This window comes from Mesoplodon bidens, assembly GCF_964165515.1.
Source record: "Mesoplodon bidens genome assembly, chromosome: 2".
In the NCBI taxonomy this organism is placed as follows: Eukaryota; Metazoa; Chordata; class Mammalia; order Artiodactyla; family Ziphiidae; genus Mesoplodon; species Mesoplodon bidens.
In genome coordinates, this window is record NC_138177.1 from 161,508,801 (window position 1) to 161,532,669 (window position 23,869).

Here is a 23,869-nt window from a genome sequence, read left to right on the forward strand (position 1 = left end):
TGGGACCCAGCGCTACCACTTCTTAGCTGTGTTACCTTGGGCAAGTCATGACAGATAGCTCCCTGAGCTCCTGTTTTCACCTGTAGGAGTGACAGCACCTACCTCCTAGGGTTGTCATAAAAACTGGATTAAGACAAGGCCTGTAATACACGTAGAGCAGCCTCTGGCACACAGCGAACATTCAGCCAGCAGCAGCTACCATGCTACGGTGACCTCGGGTGTCTCATCTTTTCTCCACCGGAGAAGGCAGAGCTCACAGGGGCCCCAGAAGCCACACATGGGGTGTCCTGGCCAAGAATCCCACACCTCTGCTCTCTGCCTGACAGGCAAGAAAAGGAGAAAGAAATACAGGACACAGGCTTATTGGGAGTATAAAAATAGGACTTTTTTTTCTCCTCATAATCACATCAATTATCAAAGAAAGAAACAGTATGTAACAAAAATACAAAGCTCTGGTGGATTTTTTTTGTTTTTTTTGTTTTTTTTTGCCCCTCACCCATCCCTCCCCAACAGCCGCTTCCCAGGGAGCCCCTGGCTGAAGCCTGGATGCTGTCCCTGGGTTGCCCTGGGGCTCAGGAGAACCGGTGGTCTAGGTCCCTCTGGGGGTTGACCGAGTACGAGTAGGCCTTGCCCAATACCAGGCGGTCTCGCAGCAGCTTGAAGAAGGCGTAGTAGTTGCTGAAGAGGATGAGTGCCAGTGAGATGGTCTGGTGCCACTTATCAGAGGACATTAACGAGTAGAGCTGGTAGACGATGACCGCGCCCTCCAGCAGCAGAAGGATGTTGAGGATCCGCAGGGGTTTGCTGAAAAAGAACTGCCCAGGAAGGAGTAGGCATGGACTGGAAAGGGGGCTCCAGAAACCTGCCTCTGGGAAGGGGGTTCTGGGTAGGCCAGGGAAGGGGTCAAGCTCTCGGGCCCCATGCAGACTTGGGTGGGGAAGAAGACTTCATAGGGTTGGGCGTGGACCTCGCCATCTCTCTGCCTTTGTTTGTGGTGTTGCTTCTGTCAAGACTACTGCTTCCCACAGAAGCTGTTTAAGATCCGGATCAAAAAAAACAAAAAAAAGATCCGGATCAACTTCCACCTCCTCCCAGAAACTGTTCTTGAGAAGTCCTGCTTGTTCTCTCAAACTTTTGTTGGTCGAAAACCAACACCTTATTATATGTGACTTCCTGGATACTGTCAGGCCTGAACAAAGCAGAATCTTATGACAGAGGCATGGAAAGTTATTATAGACTATAAAGCTTGAGTCATTTACTATTTCATGTGTAGCATCCCCCGCTAGGCTAGAAGCTTCCAGGGGACACAGAGACGCATCACTCTTACCTGGTGTCTAAAGGGCAAGGTAGAGTGTAGAGACTAAGAAAATTTTTCTGGTCAGTTTAAAAGAACGATCGATGCCCAGGGATCTTGATTCTGCAGGGGCCAAGGTACCTAAACCTCAAGAGCTGATTATAGGATGGCAGGGGAAGTGCCAGGAAACAGGAGTCCGAGAGACCAGCACGCCAGGCTCAGCTCTGCACCTGACAGGCTGTAGGACCTTGGGCAAGTCCCTTCCCTGTCTGAACCTCAGGTTTCTCTACTGGGAAAAGAAGAGGTTAGCCCAGATCAATGATTCCTCAAACTGTGTTCCTCAGAGCCCCAGGTTCCAGGAGGTCTTTTAGGGGCTACCACAGTGGTAAGCAGGAAGTGAGGGGAGTTCTAACCCTTTCAAACAGAGCAGCGCCATGAGGTCCTACATACTGAACTTTAGTTTGACTGAGTTGGAAAAAAGGATTTTGACAGTAAAATAAGTAAATAAAATGGAAACCACCAGCCCAGATGATTTTGAGCAGCCCTTTCCATAGTACTGACTCCGTGAGCCATTACCATTAGTTCCCAAGTTTCCCAGTAAGGCACCCTTGGAACAAGTTAAACTCTCTAAGCTGATTTCAGTACCTGAAAACCAGGACAGCCCTGGTATTTCTTTCATACACAAGGTTCTGGTGAAGACTGAATGGGAGGGTGCATGGGAAGTGTTTACCACAGTGCCTGGCACACAGTAAGGAATGATGAGTGTAATTATTTTGACCACCAAGAACCCCTCCTTTTGTTGTATCATCTTTTCTACCTCCACCCAATGTTTTCAAAGATCTGGTACCAAGTGAGCTACAGTTATGAAGGGATCATTTGTATGGCTGTCCTTGGGCTGCCCATGTGCATTGTCTTCTTTTGGATTTGGGAAATATTGAAAATAGCCGCCTCTTGCTATGACATCACCTTCCTGCCCAGCTGATCCTCCTGCCCTCTAGATCAGGCCCCACCCCTCCTTCCCAGGGGAGGAGACTCACGTGGAACCGGAAGTGGGAGACGTCGGACGGGACGGCCACGTTGTAGTGGCCCACTGCTTTGTAGACGTTCTTGCTGTGCTTCACCAGCACGCCCTGTGGCCACATGCATTCTTCAGTCCACCTGGAGGCACAGCCCGACAAAACCCCCTTATGCCCAGCTCACCCACACAAGGGGACGTGAGAAGACTGGGCACGGGGTGACCACCAGGGCTCTACTCCCATTTCTATCACTTAGACACAGTGACTTTCCTTTTCTGGGTCTTAGTTGCCTTTTCTGTAAAATGGGTAAGAACTGTAAGAAATTCACTGCACTGGGAGTCGGAAGGTTTAGGGCTGACATCCATGTCTCTGAGGGATTTCAAGAAAACCCTTTTCCCTCCCTGGGGTCATTTTCTTCATCTAGCCTCCCATCAGTCTCACTTCTAGCCTCCCAGCAGTCCACCACACAGCTGCCCGAGTGGTCTTTGTGAAACACCAAGCCAAGCCTGACTAGTCTCTCCTCAAAACCCTTTGAAGGCTTTCCGGTGCCCCTGGAGTCAAGTCCCCAACGATGTGTTATGGCCTCCGAGTCCCAGTGTGGCCTTCCATGACCCCCACCACATAGTGCCTGCTCAAGCCACCCAGAACTGCCTCTAGTTCCTCCAGCACACCTGACTGCTCCTGTCTCTTCATGAGGTGCCCGCTCCAGCTGGACTGCTCTTCCAGATGCCTTATCCCACAGAGTTCAGCATCTTTTAAATGCTCCCTGAATCTCCTGCTACTGGTCCACTTTCCCCAGTGTGTTGTCACTTATTTATTTCCCTGTATCCCTCACTAGTCTCGGAGCGCTGAAGGGGAAGGGATGGTGTCCAGTTCATTTCTGTGTCCTCGGAGCATGCCACAAGGCCTGGCACAGAGACGCCCCAGAGAGCACGTGAATAAGGTTGTGGGACCAGTGAATTTCTTCCATTGTTCTTTGAGATCTCCCAGGAAACCTAAGGGTCCTGGGCCAGAGGACTGAGAATAACTGTCCACAAGAAGCTCAATCTCATGCTCCTGTCCTGTTGATTCCTTCATTTAAAAAAGTTACCATGTCATATGCAACAACATGGATGAACCTCACAAACAATATGCTGAATGAAAGAAGCTGGACCCAAGAAGAATGCCTACTGTATGATTTAATTTACATGAAGCTGTAGAATAGGCAAAACTAACCTATGGTGAAATGAAATGAAAAGATGGTTGCCAGGGGGAGGGGGTCGTTGGGAAGGGCCATAAGGAAATTTTCTGAGGGGCTGGAAATGTTCTGTATCTTGGCGGGGGAAGGGTTACATGGGTGTGTATGTCTTTATCAAAACTCAAAGAATTGTACACTTCAAGATCTGTGAATTTCACTGTATGGAAATTCTGCCTTAAAAAAAGCTTACATACAAAAAACACAAAAAATTTGCTGTTGGACCTATCACAAGCCAGGCATTTTGCCAGGAGTGAGATGGCCGAGTGCTTGACAGACAAGGACCCTGACCTCCAGGAGCTTTAGTCTTGGAATGACAGGCAAGTAACTAAGCAAACACAGCAGAGGGGGAGCACAGGCAGGGCAGGGACACTGAACCTATCCCGAGTGGTCAGGAATGTGTTCCTGGAGGACGCAAAGTGCTAAAGGATGAATAGGAATTAAACAGGAAAAGAAAATTGGAAAGGTCACTCCACGCAAAACATGCATCATAGGCAAAAGTCTGGATACAAAAGTACATACAGGGATGTCCCTGGTGGCGCAGTGGTTAAGAATCCGCCTGTCAATGCAGGGAACACGGGCTTGATCCCTGGGCCAGGAAGATCCCACATGCTGTGGAGCAGCTAAGGCCGTGCGCCACAACTGTTGAGCCCATGTGCCACAACTACTGAGCCTGCACTCTAGAGCCCGCGAGCCACAACTACTGAAGCCTGTGCGCTTAGAGCCCATGCTCCGCAACAATAGAAACCACTGTAATGGGAAGCCCGCGCACCGCAACAAACAGTAGCCCCCGCTCGCCACAACTAGAGAAAGCCTGTGCGCAGCAACGAAGACCCAATGCGGCCAAAAAAAAAAAAGAACCTACAGAATTGGAGGATCCGAAGAGGTTGGGTCTGGCTAGAGCAGAGTATGAGTTGGGGCATGGGAAGAGACGGAGCAGAAAGGCTGGTAGGAGTCAGTTCGTCATGGGAAGCCACGTGAAGGAGCCTGGATCTTACCCGCAGACCATGGTGAGCCATGGGCAGGTTTATCCTCATATTCAGCCATGTACTCTCTTTCTTCTCCCCGCTCCCCTCAGAGCCTTAGGCTAAGCCAAGTCCCACTTCAGCCCATTTGGCAATATCCATCCCCTCTCTGGACCACCTGGACAGAGCCTGAGAGGGACCCTGACTGGCATGGAGGGCCAACATCAGGAGGCTTGGCCTCTGAGGCCTCCCTTTGCATCTCTGTGGGCCTATCTCTACAAACCTGTCCTAGGGGTCTCTTCTCGGCTGGGCCTTGTGCTGGGCCCAAGACTGAGATGTGATTCAGAGATGGTCCCAGCCTTGAGGAGCTTCCAGTCTAATGGGGGGATACAGGCAGGAAAATTAGCATAACTGGGGTAAAAAGACGGTGACGAAGGGCTGTAGAAATGCTAGGCACCAGGAAGGATGGGTCAGGCTGAGGGGAGGACAGCCCAGCCCCTCAGGGCTCCTGAGCAGGGTGACTTCTGCCTCTGCTCTGAGTGCAATGCCATCCTGCAGCTGGGTCTTTTTCACCCCACTCATCCTAACGCTTTGTGTACATGGCTATCACCCGCACCAGACTGTAACTCCTCAAGGGGTCTCGTCTTAGCCGTTTCCTCCCTGTGGCTTTTCTTCCCTGGCCAGGGTATGTCATCAACTAACACAGCACCATACCCTGTTACCAGACTGATGTTTCTAAGGCACACCTTGGAATGGGTCCCTCCACTGTTCAAAACCCTCCATAGCTCCCCTCTGCCTATAGGTCAAAGTCCAAGCTCCTTTGTCCAATACACAGCACCAGGCCTGGGACAGCTTAGGTAGAAGTAAATGCTTTCTGAAAGAGTACATTAGCCAATGATTGGATGGATGAGTGAGTGGAAGGAGGGAAGCAATGAGTGAATGCATGAGCACATCAGCCAATGAGCAAGTACCTAAGTCAGTGAATGAGAAAGTCAATGAGTCTATGAATTTACCACCTGCCTTCCTCCCATCTTCAAGACACTGCAAGTTACCCAAGGACAGGAGACATATCCTTCCTGGGCCCTGCCATATCCCACTCTGGCCACAAGGCCTAGCATACAAGACACGCTCAATAACTATTTGCTGATTGAATGAATGAGTTGATGAGCAGGGAGGTGAGTGACTCCAGACACTGACCAGGGGGGGCTGGGGTCAAGCAGAGAAGGGCAGACTCACGGGTGCTGCAGTACATTGGAGCACAGTGCTGGGTCCACCTTCTGCCAGCAGCCCAGGTGGGCAGCGGCCTTATGCAGCAGGTCGCAGTAGCTGGCAGGCAGCAGGTGCTGCATGAGGATCACCGAGGTGCTGATGGACACCAGCAGGAAGAGCTCACAGGACCAGCGCTTGTCATAGTAATGTGTGTTCTGGGGGCAGCGGGAGGTGGGGTGAGACCTTGGATACCCATAATGGCCTCACTCCCTCCCCCATCCCTGATTCCATCTGTCTCGGAGATCAAGACAGCCCTAGAGAGACCTCGGGGTGGCCTGAGACGAAGGACTGAACACCTAACAAAGGTGGCTTAATCATGGGCTTAAACCCTATGCCCACTACTCAGTTTTCTACAAAGAAAAATTGTTCCCACTCTGAGCCAGAGAACAGGCTCTGGGGTTCAACAGAAATGAGTTCAAATCTTGGCTCTGCTGCTTAGTCACTATGTGACCTTGGGCAAGTCATTTCACTTCTCTGGGCTAACTTCCTCATCTGTTAAATGAGGATAAGAGTAACCACCTCTGAGAGGCGTGAGGAGGATTATAATACTCATCAACGTTCTAGCAGGTTGTAGGTGCCCAACGGACATGAAGTCCTCTCAACCCCCAATCATTCAGTGCAGCCCATCCTCAGAGAAATGTGTCAAGCCAGCTGGGGAGGTACCTTCCCACATGGCCATACAAGCCAGAGAGAGAGCACAGGCCTTTGGAGTCACTCAGATCTGGATGAGTCCTGCCTTTCGAACTTAATGACAAAGCAGGACATTGTGACGTGCCTGTGCCAAAACCGCCACACGGAAGCACCAAGTCACCGCCTTCCTTTACCAAGTATTACAAACAACAGTGCCACGTCCCCCTCGCTGGCTGGGGGACCTCGTGCGGGCCATGTCCATTCAGCGAGCCTTGTTTTTTCCACTCTAAAATGAAGGCAGTAGTCACTCTGGCCCTCAGGAGCACATATGGGCATCTCATCAAGAGCAGCAGAGTTATTTATGCGGGCAAGAGGGCTCCTGGGGGGCAGGCAGCAGGGTGAGGCCCCTTCCCTCCCTGGGTCAAGCTACGCACCTTCACAAACCAAACAGGCACAAAGGCCACATAATAGGCGCTTAGCATGGAGCTGACCAGCACCTCCTTCATGCGCCAGTTGAAGTCCATCTTGAGGAACTCCACCTCACTGCGGATGAGGCTGGGCGACAGGCAGCAGGCGTGGGTGGGCATGGCGTCCGGGCCGTACAGCTGCCGCGTGTGCTGCTTCCACGTCTCCCGCAGTGTCAGCAGGTAGTCCCGGCTCCGTGCCAGGCCACTGACAGCCTCCCGGGGACCCATGGAGGCCATGTGGCTGAAGAGGTTTGTCTTGCGGAGGTCACAGTTCAGCTGCAGGAACGGAATGTACATCCCAAACCTGCTGGGGAAGACAGTGGTGAGGGCAGGCCTGCCCAAGGGCCAGGATCCCAACTCTTAACCACCAAGGGAATCTTCTTTCCTCCTGCGCTTTAGCTCTCCTGGCTGTTCAGAGGGGAGACTCTACCGGACCCTCTAGCCATCCAGCCTCCCAGCCAATGATCAGTCATTCAACCCATGTATTAGCACTAAGTGCGTGCCAAGCATTGTGCTGAGCGGCAGGTATACAGTAGGAAGCAAGACACGAGTCCCGGCCCTCACACACTATTGCTGCCCAGCAGTAATCATAACAGTCCACATTCACTGGGCACAACCTGTGCTCCAGATACTGTACTAAGTGCTTTACATGCATTCTCTTCTTTTGTTTCTCTTAACCTGTGTTAGGTACTATTAGTTTGTGCCCTTTTCAGCTGAGGAAGCTTTGACTCAGACAGGTGCAGTGGATTCCGAAAGGTCACACAACTAGTAAGGAAGTAATAGAGCTGGGATTCAAATCCAGAACTGTCTGGTACCGGTGATCAAGACAGATACTCAGGGCTTCCCTGGTGGCACAGTGGTTGAGAGTCCGCCTGCCGATGCAGGGGACACGGGTTCGTGCCCCGGTCCGGGAAGATCCCACGTGCCTCAGAGCGGCTGTGCCCGTGAGCCATGGCTGCTGAGCCTGCGCGTCCGGAGCCTGTGCTCCGCAACGGGAGAGGCCACAACAGTGAGAGGCCACAACAGTGAGAGGCCCGTGTACCGCAAAAAAAAAAAAAAAAAAAAAAAAGACAGATACTCAGCAAATACTACAAGTAATTCATTAATTGAAAATATACATGGTACCACAAAGGAGAGGTAGACATTGTCATGGGTGCACATGGGGGCAGCTCTTTAGCTTGCAGAGGAGGACAGTTCAGGAACAATATTTATTGTGTGTCTATTATGTGCCAGGCACTGAAATGGGCCCTTGAACAGTACAAACCACTGCCCCTGAGGAGTACCCCTAGGTCAGGGCTGGAGCTAATTAGTTAAGAGATGGAGTGTGTGGCTGATATCATTTAAGGAGAAAACTAGACAGACCCATAGCCCAGAAGAGTAGATCATTAAAGTGGGTAAGTGCCAAGCACAGTACATGGAACGTCATGATAGGTGCTCTTGACAGGCACTCCTTGTTTTAGCTTAGGGCCTCTCAATTTCCCCAGGCGCTCAGACATAGCTCCAGAAGGGTCCCTGGGCTGCTGCCAGGAGCCAGAGCCAGTGAGAATGCTACATTTTCTTATCTATAGTAATGTTCTCTTTCTTTATTCTGAACTTCCAGGAAGGGATATATGAGTGTTCTTGGGCACTCATATAATTAGCCTCTTTGGGTTTTTGCTTTCTGGCCTATAAAATGGGAATGCTTCCACTTCTCCTAGGGTAAGGTTCAAGTAAGATAACTTAGAGAATTCTGGTGAAGAGCATAACCTTTGGGGTCAAATAGGCTAGGATTAAAATCCCAGCTCTGCCACTTACTAATGCTGTGATATAGGGCAAGTTATATAATCTCTAGGAGCCTCAGTTTCCTTAACTTGCCTTAAGTTACCTAGCTTGTACTGATTCTCTATGCTCAGTCAGGCATTATGCTAGTGTTTTTATAATTACTCTCTTTTAATCTTTGCAACAATGCCCAGCATGGTGTCTGGCCTAAAGTAGAAGATCAGTACAATTTTGTTTAGAAAAGAAAGAGGTCAATGGTTCTATGGGACAGAAAAGAACACTGAAATGGGATTCCCAAAACCTTCTTCAGGGCACTCGGTGGGAATGAGGGCGTGGGGCACCTACATGAACATACAAGGGCTTCAGACTCAACCTTAAGGACAAGTACTTAAGAATCTTCTTGGCTTTGCCACTAAGAAGGACTGCCGATACAATTAAATTATTTGGTAACAGCAAGTAGCCGCTCTGACAGGTCACAAGTTAGAAACAACTTCACGTGCAAGATGGCAGATCCTCTTTCATCCTCTCCATCCTAGACGTGACAGTATCAGTGCAGAGAGTAAATAAATAAAAGTAGAAGATAAATCCGTATCGGCAAAGAGAATGGGAGTGGGGGTTATCAGTACATAAGTGATTCTGACAAATTGAGACAGCAGATGGAAACATGTTGACAGATGAGGAGGTCATCATCTAGAGCAGTGCTGTCCAGTAGAAATATGAGAGTCACACATGTAATTTACAATTTTCTAGAAGCCGCATTAAAAAAAAAGAAGAAATTAATTTTAATACTCTATTTTACTTAACCCAGTATAGGCACAATATTATCGCTTCAATATATAATCATTATTTATGAATGAGATATTTTACTTTCTTTTTTTGTACTAAGTCTTCAGAATCCAGTGTACGTTTTACATTAACGGCACATTTCAGTTAAAACTAGCCTATTTCAAATGTTTAATAACAATAGGCAGCTAGAAGTGACTAAACTGGATAGCGTAGGTCTAGAATGTGCCATGAGACAGCGTAGACCCAGAATGTGCCATGAGAGGGTTACAATGGGGGTAGGAGCTTATCTGCCCAGAGTGACCCAAGAGAGACTGGCTTGAAGTGGGCACATTTGATAGAGGGTAGAAGTGAGAAGCAGGGCTGAACAAATGGGATTAAACACAGATCTGTGTTCATTTATGAGTCACTCCCTTTATTCTCCTACAAACCTGACACAATCTGCCCTGAAAGATTCTTCTCTAAAGAAACTGAATAAACTGAGGAGAACTGAGGTCTCTAATGGGGGCACCCTAGAGTAATACCTCCCTCCCCTTTCTGGTCTATGGGTGCCCACAGCCTGACAATTAGCACCTCATTCACTCTTCCTAAAGCAAAGTCTACCAGTCAGTGTGCCCTGCCCACATACTTAGAATTCCCAGTCAAACCTCCCATTCACATATACAATGGCAGAGGGAGAGAAAATGCATTCCAAGCCACTCAGTCCTCCACTCTTAAATGTAAACAGACAACCAAAGAAACTAACTACACTTAGAAAACTAGCAGCATGAAACAGAAAAATTGACCTGGTGGAAAGACAAAATTGAGGGAACATAAGAGATTTTTAAAACAAGAACAGAATGCTATGAGAAAAGAACAATCAGAAATCAAGAAAGAGGACTTAGAGATGAAAAATATGATTGCTGAAAAAAATCTCAATAAAAAATCTGCAAGATGAAGTTGAGAAAATCCCCCTAAAGACAACATAAAAAGAAAGAGAGAGAAAAAGATAGAGAAAGAGAGAGACAGAGTCAGAGAGAGAAAGAAAGAGGGGAGGGAGGGATGGAGGGAGAGGAAGAAAGGGAGAAAGATGAAAAGTATAAGGGAAAATATAAGAGAAACAGATGACCGATCTATGAGGTCTACCATGCGACGCAGAGAAGTCCCAGAGAGAACAGAAAAAATGGAAGGGAAGATATTATCAAAGAAATAATAGGAGAAAATTTCCCTGACCTGAAGAAATACACAAATCTCCAGGTTAAAAAAGTCCTAGAGTACTGATAAGATGAATGACAAAAGTTCCATATCAGACACATTCTTGTGAAATTTCAAATAATCCAAAGATAAACAGAATACTCCCAAAAGCTTTCAGAAAGGAAAAAACAAGTCATCCACAAAGTAACTGGAATCAAACTAGCATGAGACTTCTCATTAGAAACATTGGATGCTAGAGACAATGGAGCAACATCTTCAAAATTCTGAGAGAATATGAATTTGAACTTAGAAATCGACATTTGGCCAAACCATCAATCAAGTATGAGGGCAGAATAAAGGCATTTTCAGACATGCAAGGACTAAGACTGTATATACCTCCCATATACCCCTTGTTAAGAAAATTACCTCATAATGCACTTCAGCAAAATAAGGGAGAAAACCAAGAAAGAGGAAGACACAGGGTCCAAGAAACAGTGGATCCAACCCAGGAGGGCAGAGAAAGGAAGTCCCAGGCTGAGAGCTGTATAGCAGGCTTAAAGAGCAACCACTCCAGACTGGACCAGGAGGATGGAGGGCTCCAGGAGGGATGTCTTTGGGGGTAAAAATGGACTCCAGGCAACAGGTAGTATGATTGACAGGCTGGATAAACTTGAGGATATGATGAAGGCCCGTCATTCTTTTGTCAACAAGAACAAAGAAAGGCAATTAGAAACTCCAAGAAAAATAAAAAGCTATATAAGAAAGTTACTATCTAAATATGAAGCAAACTAAAATGTGGCATGGTTTTAAGCAATTGATGGAATATAAGAAAAGAGAAACCATTTGACCTTGACACTAGGAACATTCTTTTTTTAAGAGGCCCAAGATTATAATTCAGTAAATATAGAGAAGGAATATCATCTATGCACACTACTCGGTCCTGCAGTGAATAATATTTTCATACTCATAATAATATCAAGGCCACTTATTGGTTTTTAATTTTTAAAATTAGCCTTAGACAAAGAATGGAAGACTTAAATGTGGCTATATAGGAGAATGTGAATGTCAAGCATGACAATATAAGAGTACAGCTGCCAGGAAGTGATGGGAGGAAGAGGGGAGGAAAAGCCAATGGACAGGGCTCCTAATGTTATGTTCTTACATAAAAGGGATTAAGACACTGACTATTGTTGATGGAATAAAAAACATAGGCATACTCATATTATTGAAAAAGAGGCCCAACAGAAAATTAAAAAGAATAACAATTATCAAATACTAGGAACAGTACGGATGGAAGGTGAAGTAAATCTTCATCTGTCAATGCAGGGAATCAATGTATGTGTGCATGTGTGCGTGTGTGCGTGTGTGTGTGTGTGTGTGTGGTATGCTTGTATATGCACAGAACATTCATTTCCAGGATATACAAGAAACCAGAAACATGGTGGTTACCTCTTGTGGTGGTCAGGTTCCCTTCCTTCTAAGAGTAGAAGGGAAACTGGGTAGCTGGGAAACAGGAGTCAAGGGAAGAATTTTTCATTCTACATTCTTTTATCTGTTTTTCAGTTTTAATGATGTGAACCTATTACCCAATTATAAAATCAATAAATAAATGTGTAAAGAAATAAACAAAAGCATAAGGATATTAGAATTATGGAGGTAACTCAGAGAACACTTAAAACCAAAAACAGTAAAAGAGGTTGCTTTTGAGAAGTGGGACTAAAAATCTGGAGGGTGGGGTTAAAGGCTGTTTCTCATAATAAGCTTTTTTTTTTTTTTTTTTTTGCCACACGACACCTCGTGGGGTCTTAGATCCCTGACTAGGGATCGAACCCGCACCCTCAGCAGTGAAAGCACGGAGTCCAAACCATTGGACCACCAGAGAATTTCCATCATCAAGTTTTTTAGCACTATTGCATTTGATTTTTTAATGATATACTTGTCTTATATTAATAAAAATTTAAAGATTAAATAATATAAAATAAAGCAAAATATGAACACTGGGTGATGTCTGAGTAGTAACCAGAAAGTGTCAAATTAAGGCAACTGTTGACATTTCTAATCAGTACCATCTTGGAGGGCCATTTGTTAGTATCTATCAAAAATGTAAAACATACCTTTGGTGCAATAATTCTACTTCTGGGAATCTGTTGTACAGAAATATTGGACAAGTGTGCAAAGATGTATGCAAAAGAATGTTCCCTGCCTCATTGTTTCCAACAGGGAAAAGCTGGAAACAACTCAAAAGTCCACCAACAGAAGACAAACAAAAAAAATTGTGAAAAGTCTATTCAGTGGAATACTATGGGGCCATTTAAACAACTGAGGCAGACCCATATATACTGCCATGGGAAAATATCCAAGTTATATGACTACGTGAACGTGTAATAAATTATACATTATCATGCACAGAGATTAACCCTATTTTTCTGTTTTTAAAAAATGTATATGTGGGCTTCCCTGGTGGCACAGTGGTTGAGAATCTGCCTGTCAATGCAGGGGACACGGGTTCAAGCCCTGGTCTGGGAAGATCCCACATGCCGCGGAGCAACTAAGCCCGTGAGCCACAACTACTGAGCCTGCGCGTCTGGAGCCCGTGCTCCGAAACAAGGCCGCGACAGTGAGAGGCCCACGCACCGCGATGAAGAGTGGCCCCCGCTCGCCGCAACTAGAGAAAGCCCTCGCACAGAAACGAAGACCCAACACAGCCAAAAATAAATAAATAAAAAATTTTAAAAAATGTATATGTGAGGGTCCTTGCACAGAAAAAATTTAGAAGGACATGCTGCAAGATAATGGTTTGCTGGAGGACTGAGATTATGTGAGACTTCCATTTTCTATGTTAAAAGCTTCTGTAAAGTTTAATATTGTTACATGACACATGTATCACTCTTATAATTAAAAACTAGTTATAACTAAAGCAAGTGTGATTGGGCTCCTACCATGACAGTGACCTTTTGATCACGCAGGGGAGAGACGAGTGTCCAGCTCTGAAGCTTCCCAGGGAACAGAGGTAACCCAGCCTGAGGAAGTTCATGACTCAGAAAGCCCAGGGGTTGGGAAATTACTGTTAATGCCCAGAAACAGCCAGAGTGGACATCTTGCCAAAGCTCTCCCCAATTCTAGTCCAGAAAGGGGCAGACCTGTGCTCCTCCCAGACACTATCTTTCCATCCTCAACAATCTGGGTTCTGGCAAGACGGAGGAAGTGAGTGAGCAAAGCAGACACACAAACGGACATATAGATATGCATGTGAAGATACATACACACACACACACACATACACACACACACACACATGCTTCATGCACAGACACCCACACAGAAACATGCACGCACCCCGGTGCTTGCAAGCATACAGACCTGGGGGGAGGCACCGAGAGACTACATAAACACTAAGGTATGCAAAGAGACAGAGAAAGAGAAAGAACCAGAGAGAGAGGAAAGGAAGAGAGAGGAAGATGAAGCCCGTGCATACCCCCTCAGGAGCTGTGGGATATACACTCAGATCTGAGTCCCCTTCTGACCTCCCCCTTGAGGGCACCTTGGGGAAATTATGCCTGCCGTCTCAGTTTCTGCTCCTTCAAAAGAAAGCTAATCGTCCTGATCTCAGGACGATATTGTCAGACAATGTGAGAGAGTACTGTTGCTGCCTGCCTGTGAGTCTACTGGGTAGGGGGGGCCCAGTGCCCAGCCACACTCAGGGCAGAGGCCAGGAACAGGTGCTGGGCAGTGAGGGGGTGGAGTGAGGGGTACTCACGGATAGCAGAGGAACAGGAGGTTCAGGAAGGAGTAGGTCCTGAAGAGGTGGATGAGGGAGCGGCACAGACTCCAGCCTGTTGCCGTGAGAACGGTGAAGCGGGTGAGGAACAGCATGATGGAGCGAAAGAGGGAGACCTTCCCCCTCTGAGAAGCCTGGGTCAGGGCGAGATAGGACGGGATGGGGCCTTGGATGGAGGTCATGGGGGCTGTGCCCAAATCCCTCCCAGGATGGCCCGTGATCCCGCCCGGGGAAACGTGGGGCAGCAGGCTGGGCAGAACCTGGCAAGGTGAATCCTCTCCCTCGACGCCCAGGAAACTCCAAGAGCCGATGGGATGTAATACTCTTCAACCAAGTTCAAAGGGAGCCCCAAGGAAATGCCTCAGGGTTGAAGGGCTGGGCACACCTCCTTGGTACCCCCATGGGTAAAGGGGAGTCCCAGAGTTCCCCGGCCAGCCTCTGGGACCCAATCACCTCCTTCACGATGGACCCAATGAAGCGGCGGCCCAGAACAATGGTGGTCACCATCAGCAAGTTGAAGTCGATCAGGTGGAAATTCTGTCAGGGGGCAGAGGCTGGGGGTCACGTGGGCCCCCTGCCCGTGTACGGGCTTTTCGCATACCCACCTCCCCCTGCCCAGTCCTTTCCATCAGGACTGTCCCCACTCTCTGACCTTCATAGGCCTCCAGCTGAGTCAGACCAGGAAAATACCTAGAGGAGTAGAACAGGACCCAGAGGAGGAAAGTGGGACAGTCCCTGGAGACAAGAGAGTGGTGTGTGAGCCCTCTTGCTCTGATCACCCATGCCCCTGCCCCTGCACCTCTCCTTCTGCACAGAGCTCTTTCCTCTCCTTGAAACAGCCATGTATGCCTGTGACTCACCTCCCCCACAGGACTTAAGACTCTGTGCTCCTTTAGACAAAATCTGAGTCAGATTCATCTCTGCTACCATTACACTGTGTAGTGCGGTGCTGAGCACACTAGGGGTGAGCGTTCAGGAATCATCAGTTTCCTGTTCTTTTTATACCTCTCATGCCCAGCATGAGGCCAAACACACAGGGTTCTGCGTAAGCTATGCTAAACTAAAACCAAACATCACACACACACACACACACACACACACACACACACACAGCGCGGGTCCTAGCTGGGCACCTACCAGGGAGGTGTGGGAGGGCGGGTGGGAGGGCGGATACCACCACACTGTCTTGTAGATGTTGATGTAGTGGACGAAGAGGGCTATGAGCTGGCAGAAGAAGAGCTGCAACTCAAACAGAATGCTGGCCTGGACTGGCAGCTCAGGGATCTTGCAGTGCTGCAGGGGCACGACCGTCTGGGTGGCCAGTGGGGGGCTGGAGAGGCCCGTCCCAGAACTGCTCCTGGGGGTGGGAGGGAACAACATCAAGAGCTGACCTGAGAACCCTACCAAGAAGCACTTCTGGGGCACAGGATTGCGGAGCAGGACCAGAAAAGCAGCTCAGGGCAGGGATGGAGTCCTCCTAATCCTGCCTGTCAGACAAAGGAGCTGACAGAGCCTTTTCCTATTGATAAGCTGATTCAGTCTTTCCAACATTCCCCAGGAAGGAAAGAATTATTAGGTCCATTTTATAGATGAAGAAAAGGAGGCCCAGAGAGGGGAGACAACTTGTCCAAGCCACCAGCAAATCAGAAGCAGAACTGTAACTGGAATCCAGGCCTTCGGGTTTATTACACTATGTCCCACTGCATCTGTCCCACTGACCACCCTCTGGGACTTTTCTGCTGCTCCCCACCCTTTAAGCCCCCCATCTGGCATCTAGGGTATCACACCCTAGAGCCCAGTCAGGGAGAGCTTTGTCCAGATTGCTCCTGAGAGCACACAGTGAGGCACAAAAGACAGAAAGTAGTTTACCTGGTGCGGGAACGGACACTGGTGACTGATGAGCTGGAAGTGTGGCCCCCACCTGAGCCCCCAGAGGATCCTGGCTCACAGAGTGGATTTCGACAGTAGGATGTCCTGTTGGGACCTCTTCGTCCTCCTGCAGGGCTCGACATAAGGTAGATCCTCAAGCCAGAGGGTATATGTCAAGGACAACAGCAATGATACTCGCTGCCAGTTACCTGCTGTCTCATTTTGTCACTCAGTTAGAGACCCATGATCTGGCCCCTGCCCACCTCTTCCAACTTATCTCCTACCATTCCTTGCCTCGCCCCCATGCTTCAGCCAGCCTGGCCTTTCTCTCTTTGAGCAAACCAAGCTTACTGCTACCTTCTGCACTTGTTGTACTCTCTGGAGAGCCATTCCCTGCCATTTCGTAAGTATCTGCCCCCATAACTCTCTATCTTATTTCTATATTTTTTCACAATTCACTCTTCATCTTATTCATTTATTAACATATTTACTGTCTATCTTTCCCACTGGAATGGAAGGCCAGTGAGGTCACTATCCTGATCTGTCCTTTTCACTGTTGTATCCCCTCCTCCTACCACAGTGCCCAGCATGAAGTAAGTGCTCAATAACTGTTGATGAGGGAATGAATCTGGAAAGGTTCCACAGATTGGTAAACTCAGTTTACATTGTGTCACAGGTAGTCTGGGGGTCTGGGTCCTGCGCTCTTAGCGCTGGTGTACACTGCTCCTTTCAGATACTACAACTCCCTGTAGGCTTACAACTATGGGCACCCTTGAAGTTTTTTCTCCAGGACCCAAGATCCAGCTTAGTGGGCATCCTGGACTCTCACGGTCAGGACCCAGGCCCTGAGCACAGTGTCAAGGGAGAACGGTGTGGTTGTGAACCCAAAACTTGGACCTGCAACCTCTTTCTCTAGGCTTAGCAGTCTAGCCCAAGCTCCCAGGCACCACCCTGCACAAAAGTCCTGCACAAAGCTCCAAGGCACCACCCCAGTCCCAGTCAAAGTTATAGCCTTGTTCATACCTCCTCATGGCAGCAGAGCAGCCTCCACACACACACACCCCTTGCCCTAGCTTCTCAGCCTGGAAGCTTTTCCCACACGTCTCGGAAAAGTTCTTGTCCGGGAGCTCTGCCCCAAACAGCCCCCAGCCCCAAAGCTCTGTTCATGCACTACTGTACCTGGCTTGGAAAACCCCACACAGGCACCCTCAGTCCAGATGCTCTGCCCACACCCACTCTCCTCTGTTTAGAAGCTCTGCACCCACATGAAGCCCCTCAGCCCAGAAGCCCCGCCTACACACAATTGTCAGCTCATAAAACCCGCCCACAAGCCAATAAAAGCTCTCTCTGCCCAGAAGCCTGGCTCCAGAGTGGGCTCCCTTCTTCTGGAAGGTCTCCTTCCCGGCCCACCTCGCCAGTACAAAGCCCCTACTGCCCAGAAAGTTTGCCCCTGCACCGGGGCCTACAGCTCAGGAGCTCCGCCCTTAGCACTAAGGCCACGCCCGCCGCTAAGCCTCGGCCCGCTCTAGCCCAGAAGAGTGGGTCCTCACCAAAGCCCCCAGGGAGCCTCAGCATTTGGAAGCCCCTCCCACCGCTCCGATGTCCCGCCCCCACAACAGAAGCCCCACCCGCAAAACGACAGGAGGGGGCGGGGTCCCTCTACGCCCACATCCCCTCCCCCTCCCCCTCGCCGGGATCCTGTCCGCGTGGGGGAGCAATTAGCAGCTTGGCCGTCCTAACCCCCGAGCCCGCCCGTTCCCGGGCCGAGTTGGACCCGCGCCGCTCACCCATCTCCTCCCCCCGGCGCTCTCCGCTTCGCCGCCGCAGCTCCAGCGGGCAATATGTCGGAGGCGACGGCGGCCGGGAGAGGACTAACCGCCGCAGCCCAGTCCCCTGGTATCAGCTGCGCGCTCCCGCCTCGCCGCCAAATTTGCATACAAGGCGGGCTAGAAGCTGGGGGCGCGCTTCTTAAAGGGGCCGCTCGGACCAAGGCAGTCCCGCGCGCTCTTTGTCTCGCGGTCCCCCACGCCTTTCCTGCAGCTGCTGCTGAAAAACCCGAGAGGGAGGGGAACCCACCTCCTGCTCTTACCTTGCGTGCCTTCTCCCAGCACATCTTCAGGGCCGAGGGAGGGGGCCGGAATAGCCTCTCGGTTCCTGCATCCATGAGTGGTCCTCCGGCGCCTCAAACTCATCGCGTCCCAAGTTGGGCTTTCATCTTTTCTCTTTGGCCTTATTGCTCTTAGGTCCACCCCAGTCAAAACCTGGGAGTTATTTCCCCATTTCCTTCTACCCCCACATCCAATCTTCCACCTATTATTGCTGACCCTAAGTCCTAATTATTTACCACATCTGACCCTATCCTTCCACCATCTTAGTTCAATTCCTGATTCTGACATTTCCAAGACTTGAAATCCTGTTTCTTGCTCTTTACTGGTAATATTCACCTTATAGGCCTTGGTGGCCTATAAGGTGAAATAATGCATGTAGAACAGAGTCTGTTTTTGTTTTTTTCAGAGTCTGTTTTAATTAATGTTCGCTGTCATTACTATTATGATATATGGCAAGCACTTAACACAGAGGAAGCACTCGATAAATGAGCTGCTACTAGTAACCGTTATGATTTCTTCCCTCATAAGACCTATAAGATATCTCAATCATCTGGTACCTCTGTTGCTTAGCACAGTCTTTGGCACATAATAGACAACAAGAGTCAGTTAATTAAATGATTTAGTAGATATTTAATTAATAGATACTCACTGAGCTTACAGTTAAATGGGAGGAGATGAATAAAAAAATTAGTAAATCCTGCAGTATGTTAGAAGGGAATGATTAGTGTGGAGGAAAACAGGAAAGGGGGATGGGAGGTTGCAATTTTAAACAGGGTAGTCAGTAGGCTTCATTGAGAAGGTGACTTTTGCACAAACACTTGAAGGAAATGAGTGAGTCAGTCCTGCAGATATCTGGAGAAAGGGGGCAGTCCAGGCAGAGGGGAAAAGTCATTGGAAGGGCCCTTAGGTAAAAGCATGGCTGGTGTGTTTAAGAAACAGCAAGGAGGCCAGTGTGGCTTGGAATGGAATAGACATGAGAGTCAGACATGAGAAGGAATGGACGTGTGGCTTTTACTCTGAATGAGGTGGGAGCTATTGGAGGGTTTGTACATCCATTTTTAAAAATAAATAAATAAATAAATAATTATTGGCTGCATTGGGTCTCCATTGCCATGTGTGACCTCATTGCGGTGGCTTCTCTTGTCGCAGAGCACAGGCTCTAGGCTCACAGGCTTAGTAGTTGTGGAGCATGGGCTTTGTTGCTCCGTGGTATGTGGGAACTTCCCGGTGCAGGGCTCAAACCAGCGTCTCCTGCATTGGCAGGCGGATTCTTAACCACTGCACCACCAGGGAAGCCACCTGAACTTCCTTTTTTTTTTTTTTTTTTTTTTTTGCGGTACGCGGGCCTCTCACTGTTGTGGCCTCTCCCGTTTCAGAGCACAGGCTCCGGACGTGCAGGCTCAGCGGCCATGGCTCACGGGCCCAGCCCCTCCGCGGCATGTGGGATCTTCCCGGACTGGGGCACGAACCCGCGTCCCCTGCATCGGCAGGCGGACTCTCAACCACTGCGCCACCAGGGAAGCCCTGAACTTCCATTTTTAAAGAATCACTCCAGCTGCCCTGTGAGAATAGACTGTAGTGGCACAAGGATGGAATCAGGGAGACCAGGATGCTATGGCAGTGATCTTAGCAAGAGATAGTGATAGTTTGTACCAGACTGGGTGAGGTGATGAGACATGGTTGGAGTCTGGATTTGAAGGTAAAGTCAACAAGATTTGTTGACAAATTTGGATAGGTGTGTGGAAGAAAGAGAAGATCAGGATTACACCAAGGTTTTTAGCCAAGGCAAATGGAAATATGGAGTTTAACACATATACATCTATTATAGATTTTATACCAAGTCAGGCCTTCCTTTCTGGGGAAAAAGAGGCCCAGGGAGGGAGAATGACTGGGTCACAAAGCAGGTCACAAAGTCTGCTTTTTCTTTTTCTAGCCAAGGAAAGTCTGGTTAGAAGAGCTCTTTCTGACCTCTTTGGAATACTGAATTTGAAGTGTATCTTGTTAATTACTGAATCCCCAAAGCCTAACACCACCTGGCATGAGATAGGCATTCAGCTAGGATTAGTTCAGTTGAATTGAGGTAGTGGCAAACTGGCTCTTGAAAAGGCCAGTTGGGAAGGGAAGCTAAATGGTTTCAGGAATATTCCATAGAAGACTGAGGCTGGGCCATTCCTGGGAACTCATTTTGACTCAGGTCAGTAAACATTTCTGAGCATCTATTATATCTTGGGCACTGGGGATACAGAGATGCCACTCATCAGTGGGAGACAGAGAGGAGAATCAATAAATTATGACAGTGTGATAATAATAGCAGTATGTACCAAGTTCAGAGGTGAATGGAAGATGACTAACCCTGACAGGGGAGGTAGTCAAGAGAAGCCTTCATGGGAGAGGACATCAGAGCTGGTTTCAGAGAGACAAATAGGAGTTTGCCTGTTATACTCCTCAGGGAGAAAGCAGTAGCTTGAGTCTGGTACTTGCCTTACTGGGGCTGGTGGCAGGGGACTGTCTAGCTGTGCATCTATTATATAGAAGGTACTGGACCTTGTACATGGCAAATACTCAGGAGACGTTTGCTGAATTGATTTGAGGGCATTTGTACAACCCAGGGTAAGAGGGTAAGGCCACTCAAATGGACCACTATGCATGTGACCCATGACCTGTGGCTCCTGCCCACCTTCTACAGGTTGACTACTGATTTTACCTGCCCAGCATCCATTTCTCTTTCTTCTGGTAAGAATACCAATTTTCCCTTGGGAATCTACCTTTCCTCCCACTCTCTCAGGCCATGTGGTTTAGTGCGGCTGCCTTACTCTGCAGTTTCAGTGTATGCAGATAACCCTGGCCTGACAAATCAAAGCATTCCATCCCTGCCACGTCAGGCAGGCTACACTGACTGGTTGGGGTGAGGGTGGAGGTGTGTTAGTGACCCAAATTAGGCCAAATGAGATGCAATCCTAGGATCTTTTTTTTTTCTTTTGCGGTACGGATGCGCAGGCTCAGCGGCCATGGCTCACGGGCCCAGCTGCTCCGCGGCATGTGGGATCTTCCCGGACCGGGGCACAAACCCGTGTCCCCTGCATCGGCAGGCGGACACTCAACCACTGCGCCACCAGGGAAGCCCCAATCCTAGGATCTGTGCTAGAACTATTGGGAAATAAATATTCCCCCCTCTGGGATGGCTAAGAAAATAAAATATAAACTTGAAGTTCTTGGTGGTTATCTTGCCACCTTTTGGGGGGAACTAGCTGACAATGAAAGAAACACAGAAAAATCAAGAAGTCAGAGGGCTTCCCTGGTGGCGCAGTGGTTGAGAATCTGCCTGCCGATGCGGGGGACACGGGTTTGAGCCCTGGTCTGGGAAGATCCCACATGCCGCGGAGCAACTGGACCCGTGAGCCACAACTACTGAGCCTGTGCATCTAGATAGAGCCTGTGCTCCAGAACGAGAGGGCGCGATAGTGAGAGGCCCGTGCACCGCGATGAAGAGTGGCCCCCACTCGCCGCAACTAGAGAAAGCCCTTGCACAGAAACGAAGACCCAACACAGCTAAAAATAAATAAATAAATGTATTTAAAAGAAGTCAGGAGACACTTTCTTGATGGCATCATTTGATCCAGTTATACCTGAAGCCTTTATGGACTTTGCTGTTAACAAAAAGCCAGTTTGTGTTTAGTGTCTGACAAGTGCTACTGCAAGAATCTAGAACAATATACGCTTCTCAGTATCTACCAGAAACATCTAGGGCCTTAATCCTTTTACATCTGCCGCCTACAGTCTCCCTGGGAAAATAATCATAAGATGGCAGGATGTTGGTTAGGTTCTTGTCCTCCAGATCTGTGGCCCCACATCTCAGCTGTTTTGTGACCTCGAAGCCCTCACTTCCCTCCTGTATGTCTTCATTTCCTGATTAACTTGCTATTGGCTCTTCCAGGAGTCTTGAGTTTTTGAGGAAATGCCACTGGCTCTAGGCCAGTCATGTGTCATTGGATATCAGGAATTGGGATCTCTTCCTTGGTCCTGTTATTCTGGGGCCAAGGCTGGCCAAGTCTGATCGGTTTTCACCTTGGATTATGCAGACCTCTGGTGGTACACAGCGGGGGTCCTGAAACCGCAGGGTAAAACACAATACTGCTTCCTGGAGTGTCAGTTTTATTCATGGCAATGTAAGGCAATATTTTCAATATTAAAGTGTAGTTATCCAGAGCACCTTCTCTGAGTCAGACTTATATGGAATCAAATCCCGGCTTTACCACTTACTAGGTGCACAACCTTAGGAAATTACTTAACCTCTCTATGCCTCAGTTTCCCCAGTGTAAAGTGAGGACAGTATAACTCACAGGTGTAGAGAACAAGCTAGTGGTTATCAGTGGGGAGAGGGAAGAGGAGAGTGGCAAGATAAGGGTAGGGGATGAAGAGGCACAAACTACTATGTATAAAATAAACAAGCTACAAGGATATATTGTACAGAACGGGGAATATAGCCAATATAAAGTTATAATAGCTTTAAATGTAGTCTATAAAAATTTCGAACCATGCTGTACACCTGAAACTAATATTGTAAACCAACTATACCCGAATTAAAAAAAAACCAGTGAAGGTAGTATTAGTACCTATCTTATGAGATTATGGTGAAGATTAAGTTAGTCTGTGTAAAGTACTTAGAACATACCCGGTGCCTGGGAAGTTCTATTTAAGTATCACCTGTTATTGTTATTAAAACATGGATATATTATTAAGTAACAAGAAAACTAATGTGAATTTAAGATCGGTGACTTTTGAAGAAATGTCACCTGAATCTCTGCCTCAGCTTCCCAGAGATTTGCTCTTTTGCCAGCAAGAATACTTACATCGAATTTTCACTACAAGAACCTACCAGAGAATCCAGACGTCATGTTCTTTTAATTTCCTGGGCAATTCTCACTTCCACGTACATGTTAGTCTCCCCATCCAACCTTCCACATCTCAGGGACACTCACCCACCTGTTCTCATCCAGACATTTGTTCTCATCCATGTCTTATAATATTTGGTTATTACAAAGATAATATATGCGAGCTTGAGAAAATGCTGCATTTCTTTAGTTTTTCAAAAATGTATGGATTTTGGTATGTAATGTACTGGGTGGGGGTGGGGGCAGTGAAGATAGAGAAAACAGCATGAGCAAAGGTCCAGAGGCAAGCTATGTTCCAGAAGAGTAAGTCATTTTGGCTTGGGAGAATGGAATATGGGGCTGGAAAAACAGGTTAAGTTCCTATCACTTGAGGATCCTGAACACTACAGGCTACATACAGTGAAGAGTTTGGATTTGATTTCACCTCTCTAATCCTGTTTCATCTGTAAAATTAGGGTAATTCTCATGTCATTGAATTGTTGTGAGGATTAATGACCTAGCGAAGCAAACATATGGCAGAGTTATCCTATATAGGAAATGGAATGACTGTCATCAGGAGTTGGGGTCAAGGATTCTTCTTGGTATAGAGCAAACAATCCCATCTCTCAGGGCGGCTTGCAATTCAGTCTCCCT

General features: G+C 48.1%; 1 protein-coding gene across 6 annotated transcripts; it reads right to left on the reverse strand.

Annotated features, from left to right (window-relative positions):
• Positions 1 to 372: 372 nt before the first annotated feature.
• TMEM39B (transmembrane protein 39B) lies at positions 373 to 18,137 on the reverse strand (the record flags this gene model as incomplete). Of its 6 annotated transcripts, XM_081225272.1 has the most annotated exons (9): positions 373 to 815; positions 2,332 to 2,452; positions 5,746 to 5,933; positions 6,843 to 7,179; positions 14,347 to 14,501; positions 14,821 to 14,904; positions 15,505 to 15,724; positions 16,237 to 16,363; positions 18,024 to 18,137. In XM_081225272.1, the coding sequence occupies 9 exons, from the start codon at positions 18,025 to 18,027 to the stop codon at positions 573 to 575; spliced, it is 1,479 nt and encodes a 492-aa protein (XP_081081398.1). In that variant the 3' UTR covers positions 373 to 572. The 6 variants fall into 6 exon arrangements, with proteins under 6 accessions (XP_081081398.1, XP_081081397.1, XP_081081399.1 ...); XM_081225271.1 differs by lacking the exon at positions 18,024 to 18,137 and having other exon boundaries at positions 16,237 to 16,379; XM_081225273.1 differs by lacking the exons at positions 16,237 to 16,363; positions 18,024 to 18,137 and adding an exon at positions 15,020 to 15,102 and having other exon boundaries at positions 15,505 to 15,594.
• Positions 18,138 to 23,869: the final 5,732 nt, after the last annotated feature.